General features: G+C 40.8%; 1 protein-coding gene across 9 annotated transcripts in view; it reads left to right on the forward strand.

Moving 5' to 3' along the window:
- The window catches only part of ikzf4 (IKAROS family zinc finger 4), a 73,972-nt gene extending 56,658 nt beyond the window's left edge, over positions 1-17,314 (forward strand). For all 9 annotated transcript variants that reach the window (XM_062974031.1, XM_062974038.1, XM_062974033.1 and 6 more), the window contains 3 exons: positions 9,790-9,939; positions 10,465-10,596; positions 11,256-17,314. In XM_062974031.1, coding sequence (XP_062830101.1) covers positions 9,790-9,939; positions 10,465-10,596; positions 11,256-12,004 — 1,031 coding nt within the window. In that variant the 3' untranslated portion in view covers positions 12,005-17,314. The remainder of the gene's footprint in view (positions 1-9,789; positions 9,940-10,464; positions 10,597-11,255) is intronic.
- The last annotated feature ends 205 nt before the right edge of the window (positions 17,315-17,519 follow it).

Raw genomic sequence — 17,519 nt, forward strand, 5'->3', positions numbered from 1 at the left:
GGGTGAGGTGAGGTAATAATGGCTAACAGCCAAACAAAGAATGGAAACCACTACAGTATATAGTTGCAGGATATATGAACCTCAGAATATAATATGTAATTCCTGTATCCACATTCCCAGATTTCAGACAGATGCATAAAATTCCACATAATAGCAAACCCTGTTATTTCCAGTGGGACAAACAACAAAGGTACCAAGAAGAGGAGGTAGCCTGTACAGCAGGCATGGGCAAACTTCGCTCCTCCGGATGTTTTGGACTTCAACTCCCACAGTTCCTAACAGTTGAAGTCCAAAACACCCGGAGGGCTGAAGTTTGCCCATGCCTGCTTGTACAGGATGTCCTGAGTGAACAGGTAAACAGTGGATAAGTGACACCACATATTTCAATTCCAGTTATAGTGGTTGTATTGTAGTTCAATTTAGGACTCAAATATCATTTGAATCCAACATTGTTGTATATGGTTTATGTAATGTGCTATTTGTTAACTGTTTATTTGAGGTTATGATGTTGTGCTTTTTGTGTCATGTAATTTCTGTTGTTTTAACTATTGTTTGCCGCTTTGAATCCCACCCATGGGAGAAAAGCGTGGTAAAAATAAATAAATAATAATAATGTTTGGAGTATGCAGCCCTATCAATTCCATCTTACCAAACTACTGAAATTAATGCTTATAATGACAAATGTGAAGGTTTATGCAATTAACATGTTACCAAACATCCTTAAATTAAATGTTTGGGTGGAGAGGTTTATAACTAACCTGGTAACTGTTGGGAGGGATGGTCTCTTCCCTTTTCCGAAAACTATGTTGCTTTTGCTTGATATTCTCATTATCCTAATCGCTGGTTCATCTTTCTGACTCCTGAGGCCATGAAATCTGCCGCAACAGTTTCGCATTATGCAACAGAAAAGAGATGCATGTACAGATACCAGTGTGCTGTTGGCTTGAAATTCTAGTTCCTAACCCTCTGATGGTTCAGGTCAATTAGTTATAATTAAAAAACAATACTCAAAACATTAGCTTTAAAATGAAATATAAAAACTATATCCCTGACTTCCCAACTTTGGTGTTCCTGCTGAAAATTTGCTCAGCGGAAATACGTGTTCTTTTGGAAGATACCCCATTTCTTAGTGAGTCTCCAGAGAAGGAAGAGTTGTATGGTTTATGCCATTTATGCTGAGAATGTTGTGCCCCTGTAGAACAAATTGGGTGCATTGATAGTATGCTAAAAGGTATGCTCTCATTTCCTTAAGAAACAATAATGGGGTGTAGGGAAGGATGTGGTTTCTGTGATGCATCAGGCTAAAGCCAGCATACACTAAAATAACAGGTTTGCAGTTATATGCACACCGTTTGTTTTGAGATCTAGAGAAAGCTATCTAATCTAAAACTGAATATAATCAAAATCCAGAGTCATAGAATCATAGGCTTGGAAGGGACCAAAGAGCCATTTAGTTGAATCCCTGCCATGTAGGCAATAATCAAAGTAAACCTCAAACTTTGTGCTTGCCACATGTTATGAAAGATATGTATGCTTGTATGTCCCCACACATATGTCACTTCCTCTTTAAATTCCTGCTCCTGAGCCTTTTGGCTTGCCTGTAGTTAAAAGCACCTCCAGGTTTGTGTTAACAAAAGCAACAACCAAGTTTCAGACTTGAGTGCAAGCAGCTGGTGAATCTTCTGTTCCTTCTGTCATCTTTATTATTAGATGCATAAGCAACCTTTAGGATAAAAACAAAAAACAAAAACAGGAGTGCAGTCCAGATTTCTGCATATTACATGCAAGCATAGAACTCAGTTTCCTTCATATCTCAGTTCTCATATTTTGTAAAGTTCTTTAGCTGTGAATTTAGGCTTGGTCAAATTCAGAACCTGGTGGGAAAGGTTTTGGGTGAGGCTTCCATGGCCTGCCTACTTTCTTTCCTTTCATATGACTGAAGTTAGAACAAGCGATGTCAACCGAGCATTATATTCTGAGCTGCCAAATTTGCATGCTGCATATAGAGTGCAGACATTTGTTTTCCTAGCTCAGTACTTGACAGACCTTTGAGTCTTGGGCTATGCTGACCGTACCTATGCCCTGAGATATATACAAAACAGCCCAGTCGATGGTCAGTATCTGGGCATGTGCAGATGCTGACCACTACATGGGTGAGCAAATACACATTGTACAGAGTACATATACTATTTGACAGCTTCTGCAGTGTCAGAGAAAGAGTTTAAGTCGTTGCCCTTTTTTTGTTTTGTTTTTGGAGTTGCATTAAAGTCAGATAAGTTGACACTGCTCTGCACGTTGAGCCCTAACACTCCCTTCTTGTGCAAACCCATGTTTCAAATGAATTGGAATAAATCCCTACCATTGTACTGGTTGAACTTCTTTCTTCTTTTTCTTTCTTTAAACTTAAGTCTTTCTTAAAGCAGTAAGTTCTTACATTTAAAAACACTTGCCATCTTGAGGAACAAGGGTTGAGAGCTAGTTCCTTATTTATCATGGATATATATCCTGTTATACACATAGCTTGATGTGGGAGGGAGAATTTAACACTAATAACATTAAGGTGTAAGAACATAAGGAGGGTCAGGCCGGCTCTACAATATCCTTTACAAAGTGCAGTGATCAAAACGGTATACACTATTCCAAGTGCAATTTGCTGAACGGTAGCTTTATAAACAAGCATTTTGATACTGGCTACTTCATTTTCATTTGGTTTCCAAATCACCAACATGGTTTCCAAATAAATCACCAACCATCCATGGCTGATCTTTTCATCACTAGCTCATATTCCATCTGCACATATTTAAAGTTCACATCAGATTGCATTTGCCCCTTTAATGCTTATTCTATCAACTTGGAGAACCTTTTTGGATTCTGTTTTCATTCTAATCACCCTAAAAATCTGGAATCGTCAGCATGCCTGTGTCTCTCACTGTTCCTATCGCTCTGCATCAGTTATGAAGTCAAAATGTAATGCCAAAGATTTGTGCCCAGAAGTGGACCACTGGCCAGTGAAGGTACAGTGAGCATACTGTATGCTTCTTATGGCGAGATTCAGTTAATAGTCTGTCCACAGACTATTCAGTTTGTACCAACTGAGATTCCCAAACCTTCCTCAAAGGCAGCCTTACATTTAGTATGTTGCAGTAATTCAGATTGAATGTAACTAAAATGTAATCCACCATGGCTGGATCAGATGCACCTCAGTCATAGGGGACTTGTAGACCCTTCCATTATCACTGAACTGAAATGTATATCATGCTGAGTTATTGGCTCCGATGATTAGCACTGATGGGAACTGAAAGTGATCTGGAGGGCTACAGCTTCTCCACCCTTGGTTTAAATTGGGTTATTCCTGCACCTATTTGGAAGTATCGAAGATTGAACCTAAGACATTTTACATGCAAAGCATGTGCTATTTCCCTCTTTCATCCCTATGTCGCATCTGAATCTTGTTGGCCAGAATCCTGAACAAAATACAGTCTTTTCTCCTTTCAGAAGCCGAAAAGGTTTTTGGATCCTGCAATAAATGTTGACAAAAATTTGGCAAAAGTCTGTCACAATTCCTTGGGCAAACAACGAGCTTAGTAGATTCCTCAGATCTAGTTTTTAGCCTAGTTGTCTAAAGAAGTGTACTTTCTTCTTCCAAGGCCTGACCCTTTATTACCCTGGAGTATTTTCTGTATCAAGGCACAAAGTGTGAAACAATGGTGACAGGTATATAAGTATGCTAGCCCCTAACATTTGTTTATAATGTCAAAGAAAATGTAAGTCTGCACAACAGCAAATTATTAATATGATTTGAGGAAGTGGTGAAAATGACACCATCCTCATCAGTTGTTGGATTTTACAATGGTAAAAATAGTTTATCCCACCTGGGGAGACTGAGCAAGGAATGCCCCCCCCCCCCCAGCCCTTTAACCTGATATGTGTTTCATGCTGTCCCCCTGGGCGATGCACTTGCTTTCATCTCTGAAGATCTGCCTCCAAAAAAACTGAGGATATCTAACCCAGATCAAACGCATCACATCAGTTAGAAATAGATCAGAAGCTGCATCTACACATGGGATCACCAAGATGACTCTCCTCCCATGTGACTATCTCTTTTCAATATATTTTCTCCCCCCACCCCCCTCACCTTCTGTAGCCCAGTAAATAAATGAACTGGAAATTTGCATTCAGTTAATTTTGTTAGAGACCCACTTTGACATAAGCTCCAAATATACATTTTCGTTCCCTGTTGCATTTTTGAAATATGGGCTGATAAATTATATTCACTAATTAAACAGCATCTGAACTATGCTTTTTAAAGGGCTTTCTGGGGTTGTAACAGCACAGCTTAATGTACACCCCATTATTCATTTTTAGTAGATAGGACAATTGTGTGCTATTTAAATAAAATAAGAATGCCAGCGCAAAAAAAGAAAGAGGGAGAGATGGGTGAAGGGACTGGAAAAAGCAGAAAAAGAAACCATGAACCAAAATCAAGCTTCTTGAAGAAGGGGTAGATTTGCGGGAGCGGCAAAGAAAGAGCAGCAAAGGGTAGATGTGGAACAAATGTCAGTAATTGACCAGAATCATGTTTTGCAGTTGAGAGCACCGGCAAATTGGGGCCTTGCTGTGTAGTATAATTTTCTGAGCTTGCTTATCTGATAAAGGAAGCCCTATTTCTTTATTTGAATGGTTCTTCAAAATAAAAACAACCTCAGTGAATCCTCCTTATCACCCCATAAGCACTGACAGATTCCTGGTTGTTGAGAAAATTAACATAGCCCACTTCTCTAAGTTAAAAATATACGGACTACATATGTCAGCTTTCTTTGGTTTGGTGATCTTCAGATGTGTTGTGCTACAATTCCTCCCTTTTGGTAGATGTCTGTGCTGGCTGCAATAATGGGAATTGTAGTCCAAAATGAGTGGAAAGTGGTCAGGGTGGGAAAGATCAGCAGATAGTGTGATACTGAGGGATTCGTGAGACAAGTGACATTTCTTTATTTTGCATTCCTGCCCATAAGACATTATCTGTGGGATGATGCTGAGTCCAAAGGGAAAAGATGTGACCCATCGCCTATTATAAAAGTAAGGCCCTGTAATAACAAGGTAATGGAATTAGCCCAGAAAGTGTAGGAGGTCTACATTACCGAAGGAGCATAGCTCACTGCTTCACTTCTTGGAGGGTCTTGGATAGTAGGAGTGGAAGATATTATAGAAAGCCACTACCAGCAAAGTCAAACATACTGGTCTGGATCAGTTGTCTGATTTGGAATAAAACAAATACAGTTCAGAAGTCAACTAATTTCTACTGTTTCTCGGTGGATCAGTCATGTATTATTCTAATGAGCAAGAATCTTACATTGCACCTCTGAAACAGAGCACAAGGTCAGGGACAATTCCCTACCTCCCTCTCAAGTCCAAGTATGGAAGGTGTATTCCTGGAATTATATTGGACTCCCAGCATACCCAGATGTCTTAAAAACACAACCCAAGAAGTCCCTTCCTTGAGGAAAGTTGCAGCTTACATTGCAAACCAGAGGATGGCAGAACACTCTGTGGCTAGTATGACCAGATGATAGCAGGACAGCTTTGAATTATATTGAGGTCAAACTGGGATTGAAATGGAAAGAGTATTGCATCTTTAAAAAGAAATACTTTTTGAACAGTTTCGTCTCCTTTCGATGGTGGATTATCATAGCTCTGTTTGACAGTACATGGGCCCAATGAGACAGCAGATATCTGTCTGTTTGGTAGACCTTTTTCTATTTGATAAGCCTTCCCTCACTTTGCAGAAGTGGCTTTTGTGGTCCTGATCTCTCCTCAGCTCTCTACCTAGGATCTTTTTGACATTGAGTCTGTGTACGTCCCCAACCAGTTTCTTGCATAAAGTCCTGTACAGTTTCCTTCTTTTTCAACTTATGCAGAATAAAGATGAAAAGGACTGCTCCTTTCAGTGTTGGGCGTTGTTTGTATCAGTAGCTCAGCAGCATAAAAGACTAAAAGAAGTAGCAGTGTCCCTTGGAAAGGCAGAATAATTTTTCAAAGCATGTATCGATAGTCAAGAGCTTCCTTGTGGTATATCTACAGACTTTGGGCTCAGACCTGCTTTTAAGGACATTTGTCTGCCTGGTGGAATAAACATTAATGGGTGTGCTATTTTTTTAAAATCAGCATAGAATTTACTCAGAAAATGAGTTTAGAGGAGTCAAGTATCCAGCTGAGAATAATCAGGCATAATGGAGTCCTGTACTGAGGTTGCTGGGATCTAGACAGCTGGTGATTTGGGGAACACCGTCTGATTTTGAGCACTCATCTGTCCTGGTTCACAGAGCACCTTGTTTTAGCTTTTCCCAAAGGAAGCTGAGGAAAAGCCTACGTTCCCCAGTTGTTCCAGGTGGAATGTAGTGCTATTTTCTGAAGATCTTTGTAGCTGTCACCAACTCTTCTTATGGGGAATGTTTTCGAGCTTACCATAAATGCTTTCTTTTCATAAGAACAAACAGGCAATAAGGTACTGTTTGAACTCTTGCAAAGTTTAGAAAAGCCACTTTAGGGACCATCTCTCTCCCAGAATTCCCCAGCTGGTATAACTAGTGGTTGGGTTATTTTGAGGGTTACAGTCCAAAAAAGTAACTTTTCCTGATCTTTGCATACTAAAGCAAGGTGTACCAATAGATTTAATGGCTTTAGTCCTGTTCATTTCCATTTCACATATGTGGTTGATTACACATGTGGCTACATCCCATGAGGATTTTAATTTTTTCAAGAACATTTTTTCAAGATATAAGTGTTATATTTTCTCCCAGATTTAGATAGGTGAGTGGCTAGCACAGTGTTGAAATATATCTCTCTCTCCTTGTGCAATAGAAAGTGTGTCTGTTATGTGGATTTCCCTCATGACTTTCAATAGTTTCACCATCACTATTCTGTATGTCATTTTGAATGACCTCTTCTGTTTCTTGTGGGGTTTCTATGGCTGCCAAGAATCCTCATAGAATCATAGAATCATAGAATAGTAGAGTTGGAAGAGACCTCATGGGCCATCCAGTCCAACCCCCTGCTCATGTTTATCCTTACAGAACTTGCCAATCTTATTCTACTCTTGAATGCTTCAAGCCTAATCCTCTGTCTGCAGAAGTGGCAGCATACCTCTGTGGTGGCTTACATCTCTTCCCTCACCCAACTTTTCTTGGACCATTTGATTTAATAACAGACTCGAGAGTTAAGAGCTCCTGGGCTTTTCCGGCTGATGAGTCTAAAAACTATCATGTCTGCCACTGTGCTGGCTTTTCTGCTGCTCCCCCAGCCTCCCTGAATGATTATTCAGCATAGCCCCCACCCACCCCAATGAGTTAGAGTTAGTCCTCCACATTTCCTGGGGTTACGGCCACAGGACCCTTATGAAAGTTAAAAACTGCAAATAAAATGCTGATATTTTTCCTCTCTTGGAATCTTTAGATCCTCCACCATGGCTTTATGGCTAAATTCTGTCAGAAGTTGACTATGGAGTCATTCTGGAGGAGCCAGAGATTCCTAAAAGCATTTAAGTCAAACCCACAAAAGTAAAACATGTGACCTTGGAAGGCTGATTGTATTGCATTTGCTGTCACAAGACTCCCAGGAGAGAAACCACCATCCCAGTTTTAGAACTGGGAGATGGATGAGCTCCCTGGGGAACATGTGAGATCAGTATTCTGCACCTGAACATTACTTTCCCAGCAGGGGTTGAGAAAGCACTGCATGTCCCTAGGTGAGAGGATTAAAATTGAAGTGTGCATTTTCACAATTGGGTATTGCCTATCCACTAACATCTCTTCTCCAAGAAGCAATTGCTAAAGGTTAAGGCATAGTTCCATTCTACCAAATCATATTTCAACTACAAAAAAGTGTTTCTTGCTGGTGGTTTCATTTACCAAAGTCAGGGAAGCTGAGTTGGGCATGCAATGCAAATAACTACTAGGGGGGCTACAATTCCTTGCATTCAGCATCTACATTTCCCACAAATGGTTTGCAGTTATCTAGCTAAAGCAGGGGAGGATGGGAAAATGTCACACTCTAGTGAACAACTGGCCATGCCAGAAGAACAATCCCAACATTTCACTGATTCCTAGATTCTTGTATTTAATCTAAAGCAGTGGTTCTCAACCTGTGGGTCCCCAGGTGTTTTGGCCTACAACTCCCAGAAATCCCAGCCAGTTTCCCAGCTGTTAGGATTTCTGAGAGTTGAAGGCCAAAAACATCTGGAGACCCCAGGTTGAGGACCACTGATCTAAAGCATTGATGATGTATAGAACACCTGGTACACTGGGAAACCAATAATGACAAAACAACAAGAATTTAAAACAACTGTTTTGGAAATTTCTTATAGAAAAGCACTGTGTAAATGTCGTAAATAAATAATTACTAGTTTGTCTAAATCTCAAATAATCCAGCAGGTCTGTCCTAGGCATTAATTTGCTATAGCAGCCTTCCAAAACCTGGAAACTTCCAGGCATGTTAAACTGCATCTCCCATCATCTCCAGCCAGCATGCTGGAACTTGTTCCAGGAGAGAGGATTCAACATATGCAGAAGTAAAATAACTGCCCTGAGTATATTCTGTGTAATAAAGTGGGATATACATTTGTTGTGGTAAAGCCATGTGCCCTTTCATCACTGAGTAACCACAGCCACTAGGATAAGAGCTGATTTCCAGCACTAGAGGCATAAACCTATCTCATTTCTAGAAATCAAACATTAGTTTGATTCTTAGTTCACATTGTGGCTAGAAATTCTTCTCTGCTTCTCAAACAACATTAGTGTCAACAGAATTTAGTAAAATGATTGGTGGCCCACATCTTCTGATCACTTCATCTATCTATATGTGTTGTATTATATTTTGTAAACAAAAACCTTGAAACAAAGAACAAAGTAAAGGTAATAACATGAATTGCAGTCATTTGGCTTTCATAGTACATTGAATGTTTTCTGATTAGGGACACATTTAAGTTTAGATCTGTTTATAAATCCTTTACCAAGAAGCTGACAAAAAGTAACCTTTATTTGATCTTGGCAACTGTGGTTGTGAAATGAAGGTCAGAAGGGACTCCTTTCAGCTAGATATTCTCCATAATTTGAAAGAGTAATGTTTCCTTTAGGGTTTGACTGTAGTAGGCACAGTATGAACATTATTATGAAAGCCATTAGTATGACTTTGTCGGCTCTTAGTAGTCATCATGTATGAAGAGTCCTCTTTTTCCAAGAGAATATGGTTATCAGTCTTCCTCAAAAGCCGAGCAAGTCTTTGAGCATTTTAACAGCCTAAACCAACTTTGGTTATTTCAATAGTTCAATCCAGTTTGAACAATGGGACTTCCTTCAGTAGCAAGGTGAACAGATATTTGCAAGCACTACTAAGTACAAAGGTTCTAATTTAAAAATTGATGGGGATGACCTACAGTTTTGAGCTTTAACCTTTGTATGAATTATGCTTTGAATGATCAAAACCAGAGAGCAATCGTCTGCTGGGAATTTTACTGCCTTGACTCCCCTGAAGAGTGGGGATAAGCAGTAAAGGGCCTTCTTTGCTCTACTAACTACTTGTTAGTAGAGTAATACGAGCAAAGAAAAGAAACTGAGGTGTTCACAACATTGAGTGTATGTATGTGTACTTAGAAGCAGTGACAGCTCAGAAAATATCTATTGCCTGTCTGTTTCCATTCCTGTGGCTGCGGGCAGGCTGTTAATACTTCCTAATTCAGGCTGACCTATCAGTTGGTGTGATACGTCAAGAAATATGAACTCTTTTTATTCATTTTAGTCTCCTCCCCCACGGTTGGCAAGCCCTACAAATGTAACTATTGTGGCCGTAGCTACAAGCAGCAAACCACGCTGGAAGAGCACAAGGAACGCTGTCACAACTACCTGCAGAGTCTTAACACTGAACCACAGTCGCTGGCTGGCCAGCAAGGTAAGTCTGCTGCCAGGTTGTGATGGGCAGGGCTGAGGAGATAGTCACGGGTTCTTAGGAAGTTTTAAAATGAATTTTGCAAATATCCAGGAGGGTCATTCTAGGATAGCCTAAGCTGGCTGCAAGTTCCTTCTCCTAGCTGACACAGAATTCACGCATTCATATGTGTTTCTTCCATCTTCTCATTGTATGCGAACGTAGTTAGAGCTATTGCCTGGATGCAGAGTTCAGAGTTTTCATTTTATTTGAGGAGTACCACTAATAGAAACTCTAAGACAGATAATCCTGTGGTTTAACGTTTAGAATATGTGAAGGCTCAATAGTCCTGAGTGTAAATTGACGGGAGTAAAGTTTGTTTAGATAGTTCTATCCTTGCCAGGCTTGCTGGGTGACACTTTTGTCCCCATCTAGTCGCTTAACCATCAGGATTATTTGCTACTTTCACAGAGTGGCTCAAGCCTTAAAAAATGGGCCAGGATTACTCTAGCCAGCCAAACATAAGCCTCGCTTTGGTTTCCCTGCCAGGTGACGAGATGCGAGACTTGGAAATAGTGCCGGACTCCATGCTTCACTCCTCAGCCGACCGGCCAACCTTCATTGACCGACTGGCAAACAGCATCACCAAACGAAAACGCTCCACACCTCAGAAATTTGTGGGTAAGGAGCTTCCCCTAGATTCCTGGAAGGGGACTAGATGGAGACAGTGCCAGGATCCCCAGGCCATTTTCTGTTGACAGCTGTTGTGTAATAGATATTTGTGCATATTTTTGTCGAATCAATCAGATCCTGGTTTCTTAACCCCAGTAGCCTTTAGGACTTGTCTCCATGCTGAATCCCCAAACAGTAATTGGTAAGAGTATCCCTCATATCCAGCAAGAAGACAGCTATCTCCAAGCTGGAGAGTGATGGCTGTTTTGTAGGTATGTAGTAGAGCTACATTAGAGCAGTTTGGCTTTATGACTAGCCCAGAACTATGGTAAAATGTAGCACATACAAGAAAATTACAAAAATATCATAGTACAAGAATTCAAGGAATATGACTTTGCATGTGAAGCTACTATTTTGTATTTTAATTTTGTATCTTGTGAGTTGGTATCAAGTAGGTTTTTGTCCTGCCAATTCTTTGCACCCAGTCCAATTCTCATTCAAGATCTGAATGCTTTAGAAGATGATTACTGCATCCAGTGATTTCTTTGTAGGGTTCTTGTCCAAGTATTTTGCTCCTCACTGCTCTATTTGTCTTGCACTGATAATAGGTTCATTCTCAGACTTAAAGGGATTATTTGTCTTTTGATATCCATTCTTCTCTGCTTTAGGAGAGAAGCAGATGAGGTTTGGCCTCTCCGACATGGCATTTGATGTCAGCTCTGGCTTTGAGAAGGACGTGGAGTTGGTGGCTGCTCACCATCCCCTAGATGCCAGCTTTGGCAGTTCACTGTCCTTTGTGGGAGCAGAACACTTGCGCCCCCTCAGACTTCCACCCACAAACTGCATCTCTGAGATCACACCTGTCATCAGTTCTGTCTACACTCAAATCCAGCCTCTCCCAGGCAGGCTGGAAATAGCAGGAAGCCGGGAAGCTGCTGAAGGCCACGAAGACCTTCCTGATGGGATGCAGATTGTGTACCGGGCATCGCGGGAGCCCAGTATGGTATCGCCTAGCAACGGTTGCCAGGATTCCACGGATACAGAGAGCATCCACGAGGAAAGGGGCTCCCACGGGCCGCTGCTGTCCAGCATTGGGAACTGCACCAGCAGCCGGCAGAGTCCGGCCTACGCCAAAGAGGACCCGAAACTGCAAGAGGGCATCATCCCCACCACTACTCGGTCAACTCCCAGCTCAGCCAAAGAAGCCCTGCGCGTGGTGAACGATGAAGGGGAACAGGTAAAAGCCTTCAAATGCGAGCACTGCCGGATCTTGTTCCTGGACCATGTCATGTTCACTATCCATATGGGTTGCCACGGCTTCAGAGACCCTTTTGAATGCAACATCTGTGGCTATCACAGCCAAGACCGGTACGAGTTCTCCTCCCACATAGTGCGAGGGGAACATAAAGTAGGCTAGTCCTCAGCACTCTCCCCTCTTGTCCCCCCCCTCCCCGTCTCTAGTGCTCCACCCGAGTCGGACATGATGGAACTGTTCATTTCTTTTGTACTCCTTTGCACTGACTTTGGCAAAAAAGAGAAATATTTAAAAAAATCCCTAACTTTTAAAAATCCAACACACTTGAGATGGGGAGGAGCTCATAACATTTTGCCTTTTTTCTATATTGTGTTATTTAAATAATGTTAGTTGAATTTTAAATTCCTTTGTGTTTTTTTCTCTTAGTTGACGTTATTTATTAATCTTTATTTCTCTCTTTATTTTGTTGGTAAGCTTTTTCTTTCAGTCATTTTGCTAGGGCCTTTCTCCGTTGAGGAACACACAAATTGCTGATATACATTAGCAATATACTTGTGTTTTTAAGGTCCAAGTCTTTCCATTTAAAGTTTTTTTTGGAGTGGGTGGGGGTGGGTGGACGGGTTGTTTCATTTCAAGTATTTCTGTCATGTCACCATGTTAGATATTAAGAACCTCAGATCAGGTGCTAAAATATTATAGAACTTCCCCGTTCAAGGGGCTAGGAAAGCCACGACTTGAGTTATGCTGAGATGGTGATGTTAGGACGACCTGCACATGCCCTCTTTTATGGGTTTCTTTGAAATGGAGCAGAGAAGGATGTCCTTTTAGGAACTCTGTGGTTCCAAAAACTCAATACCTCTGTGCTTCTGCTTACAACAGCTTTGAATTTAAATATGCTGCTTCCCCTATTAGAGCCCAGATAGGGGTGGCACATAGGCTGCATCTGGTGAAGGGGCTACAGTACCACTTGTTTGAAGGAAGGTGGTAAGCACTTTTTGCAATGTACATGAAGTTTGCCAGGATGCTGCCTTTAGAGATTCAACTGAGAATCTGCATGAGGAAAGCCAAGGCTGTTTCCAATGAAAGAACCTTAGCAGTGATGAAGGCTGCATTCTGCTTCCCAACTCTTTTAAATTTGGGGCTGTCCCTGTCAGTTAGCCTGACCCTAGTTCCAGAAGTTGGTTGTTTTGAGCTAACTTCCTCTGAGCTTCCTTTTCTTAGCTCTTCAAGAGCCTGTTTGCTTGGAGGCTTTAGAAGACAGAAGCCTCAACCCTTTGTTGAGTGTACAACCTTGAATAAAGAACGGTGGCCCTATTGGCTAGAACAGGATTCCTAGGAGACCAAAGAGATGCTAGCGAGAGTCTATATAGAGTCAGCCAAGCAACCTCTCTTGCAGCTACTAGAGGCCAGGGAGCTCAATCCCTGTCCCTTCCTCTTTCTTGTCCAGTGCCTAATTTTTGCCTTTCCAGTCAGTCTCCCGGGAATCTGTCCCCACTGAGCAACGTGGGCTATAGTTACTTAAGCTTCCCCAGAAGGCATGGCTGTCTTTGTTTCCACAGATCAGTCCTAAGCCTTACAGATCTGTGCTCAGAAAGCATGCACTTTGTGGACTCCTCAACAATAGTGGACAGCCCTTGTCATGTAGTGGAAAGTCTGTGTCCTGTATTTCATTGGAATAGCACATGCTGCTCCTTCACAAGCTAAAGGGGGCATGTGCTTTGCAGTGTCACCTTGTTTCTCTTCAAAAGAGACCTCTGCCCCAGATCAGAGTCACAAGTTGCTTTTAGGCTGATCAGTTGTGATGGTATAGGGAGGAAACTGTAGAAAAACTGCCAGCAAAATCCATCTGCCCAAAATCTACATGGTGACAAAATCTCCGAGTTTTCTCTTAGGTACATGGCTAATGGCGCCAGAGGGAGGCGTTTGTTTTCTGTGTTGCGGGTCCTCCAGGAAGTCCTTGCTATTTGTACTTTAGTGTCTTAAAGCCTCGATCACCGTGAAGGGCTGAAGCCTCCATTCTGTAGCTTGGCGAACGATTGCTGCTATTAGCAGATGGTAGGCAAAGGTTGTGATTTCACTTGCTGGGAGTATGTAGTCATTACTACCAATCCATGTAGAAATCCTGTTGGACTCTTGTTCTTAAGCGTGTAATGGCCAAACTAGAGGGCTATGAGCTCAGGCAAAATGGGAGCTTACCTTCCTCCACCACGTGGCCCTCCATCTTAGCATCTCCATCTGCTAGAAGGACCTTTCCTTTCCTGAAACTGCCTCTGTGCTGGGCAGAGGATGTGGCAAGTGGAAGAAGGTTCATGGTTTTCAGTAGATGCCCATCATGCATAAAAATAACTTGACTAACAGCAGCCCAACTAACTGCTTCCTTGTGGGATAAACCAAAGGCTGTTCTTTTTCTGTTTAAAAAAAACAACCTCAAGTTGCAATGTTTTGCTTGTATCCTCTTCCCTGCCTTTTGCTTTCTGAAACTGATGTTTCTGGGCTATTTTTTGTTTTGTTTTGGTGGGTTTCTTTGTTTGAAAGGCCGGACAGACTTGCTTAAACTGGAAAGGCCTTGCCAGATGGGATGTATTGTGAGATGGGTTGTGAAGGAGAAGCTTTCCTTTGAACAGATGTACTCCACTGTCCTGCCTTTTCCATTTCATAAAAGGTCTTAACGTTTCTGGTTCAGAGTCATTTCTCCTCTTCTGTTCTTTCACTTGGGTTCAGCGTATGAATGATATTCTATAGGCTCTGAAGGCATTTTGAGCTGGTCCCAGAAATGTATATTCTGTCTTTAGCAGACAGGGTGGCGATGGGCTATAAAATTCCTTGTCATTCTGATGCATTTCATTATATATGCATTGTGCAATACAAATTAAAATATATTGGGAGACATTGCCAAATTGCTACGGTCCCATTCTCAGATGAGGATGTATCGTTGTCACCTCTTGGAATTCCCTTGACCCCGTGATCATTTTTAAGCACTCAAATCTCCTATTGATGTACATTGAAAGTATTTAGCACTTTGGTGTGATTATTAATTTTGATTTCAGTCACATGACATAATTTCCGCCCACAATAATTCCCATGATTTGGATCCTCATTGCAGTGTGTTATGTAGATAAAACTGCTCCATGGTGGTTTTTGGGGTGGCAGCTTTATTACAGGAAAGATCATAGGGCCCCTGCCTTGTGACTGAAAAAAGGTGTTATGAACCAGCCCTTAGACCTTGTATTCTTGAATGTTTTGATTTCACATTACTCGAAAAGTTAGAATTTCCCTGCTGCAGACATAAATGTTTTCATCAGATCAACATCCATAGTTTGATACGATAACTGTGTTGAATGAATGAACTGGTGTTCCTCAAGATGTTCTGTTTGTGCCCAAAGTAATCTGGGGATGTGTACCTTGAAGTTGTTTCTCATTTACTTTCAAAACCCACAGGTGAGCTCTTGAGAAAAGACCTGTAAAAGCAGGATTTCAGAAACCTAATGGATGTTTGTGTGATTTAATAACTGATTTCCAGCGTGAAACATTTGCTGCTCATGTAATGATTATTCTGGCCCCTTTTATAAGTATGAAGAGAAATCTAATGCAGAATTGGCGCTCAGCATATTTTTTCCCAGGGACAATCTAATGGACCAAGATTTTAGTTTCTTCTTGGGTCTTACTTGTAGGAGTTTCCCTAGAAAAATTACCTGATTTATTCTAGCAGTGTAGCCTTTCTGTATAAGTGCATTTGAAGAAAGACTTGAAGTGTTTGTCATGAGCATCTAATACAGCAGTGAAATTATGTTTCTGAGAATTGTTTGCACATCCTCAAATCCAGGCAGGCCTGTGTTTGTGAGACTCATGAGAGTAGCGACCCTTAAGCTCAGCCGTGTGCATGTGGGGTTTCCCCTTCAGTGTGGATCTAGGCCTAGTAGAGAATGCCATAGTTACTCACCTGTTTTGTTGATGGAATTTATGTCCCTGTAGAAGCTGATAGGCCGCATGTTCCTTAAGGTACATGATGAAGGTTTCTGGGCCTCCTCTGATTCTGACTCACAAGCAGGATTGCACTGTACCTTTTAAGGTCTCTGTTTTATTCATATAAAGCTCATGTATTTTATTGGAAAACATTATTTTGTCCGTAAAACCAAAGCAAATGAAAAATTGGGCTGGTCTGTATTCCTCCATCCAATTCCCCTAAAATGTCTAGTCTTGAATTGAAAGGATGCAATTTTCTTCCAGATCTGTGTTCATGTAGCTAATTTTTAAGCAGAATTTGGAACTAAAGCAGAGTGCATTTGACCCTGTTTTCTTTCTGAGTTTCAAAAGACAAAATTATGAAAAAATGTATTGGGTTTCTTTCACCAATGCAAAGATTAGTAATCGCATCAAAACTGTGTAAAATGTAAACAGACCGGTTGATCAGATGTGGTTGCCATCTTGCTGTCTTTGTCAAGATTTGATGGCGTATAGAAACACCCTGATGTATAATAAAATGAAGGAAATATAGTTGTGAAGTTTTTGTTGTTACATTTTCCCCAGTTTTTTTAGTTGAAATTATGAAACTCACACACATACATGTACCACTTAATAGGAGAATTAGCTTTCATAGTTGAATACTAACTTCTTGAAAGCCAAAGATGGCTCTTGGGTGCTTGGCTTCAATAGACGGCCACATTGATAAATTAAAGCACCTGAAGTGTCATTTTTACTGTTCTTTGTTTTTTTTAAAAAAGAAGTCCCTTTGTGCCTCCAAAGCTCATATTCAGATTTTTCCTGCTTCCTGTTTGTAGTGGGAACAGACCCAAACTCTGCAGTAATCTTTATTCATGTGTTTTTATTGGAAATACTCAGTAGTTCTAGAAGTACAAGAAGGTGTCTCTGACATCGTTGTTGAACACTATTTACTGCACTGTGGAATGGTACGAATCTCTCTGAACCCAGCTTCTGTGATGAATCAGGAAGCAAGAATCCTGTTGTGGACGTCACTTCTTACCTCCTGCCTCTTCCCTTTTGTGAAAATGAAAACAGGTTTGTTTTTAGAGAAACTTAAGCTCTGAGATTTCTAAGAAACCAGTGTTCCTTTTATTTTTGCTCTCACCTGTACGAAAAGTCTAAAAAACAAATGTAGGAATTTTGTAAAACTCCAGGTCTCTTTAACTTGTGTAAATATATATATTTTTTAACCAGATGTATGAAGAACAAAAAGATGTGCAATATCCCCAGCCCGCTATACTATTCTTCTCTTCTTTCTAACAAGCTTTCATTTGTATATTGTTACTGGGTTTGCTGGTGTCATGCTCTTTTCTCCCTCTTTTTTTGTGGGGTTATACTTGCTTTTAAATAAAAGAAAAACCTCTTACTGCAAAAGCTTTTTGTATCTGTAATATATTGTAAGTACATATTTGTGTAATGGAGATTATACTACTGTTAAGTTTTGTACTGTACTGGCTGAAGGTCTGTTATAAATAAACATGAGTAATTTAACAGCTTGGTCTCTAGCAGTACTTTGCTATTATTATTATTATTATTATTATTATTATTACTATTATTAATAATAATAAGTCTTTAAGTATATGCCTATTTTTAGATCATCACCCTGATAGAGCCATGCTGATGTCTTCACTAAAACTCCTTTATTTATGCAACAAGAGCTGAGCAGATGGGCACACACATGTGAAAGCACTGTGTA

The sequence above is a fragment of the Anolis carolinensis genome, chromosome 2 (assembly GCF_035594765.1).
Source record: "Anolis carolinensis isolate JA03-04 chromosome 2, rAnoCar3.1.pri, whole genome shotgun sequence".
Taxonomy (NCBI): Eukaryota; Metazoa; Chordata; class Lepidosauria; order Squamata; family Dactyloidae; genus Anolis; species Anolis carolinensis.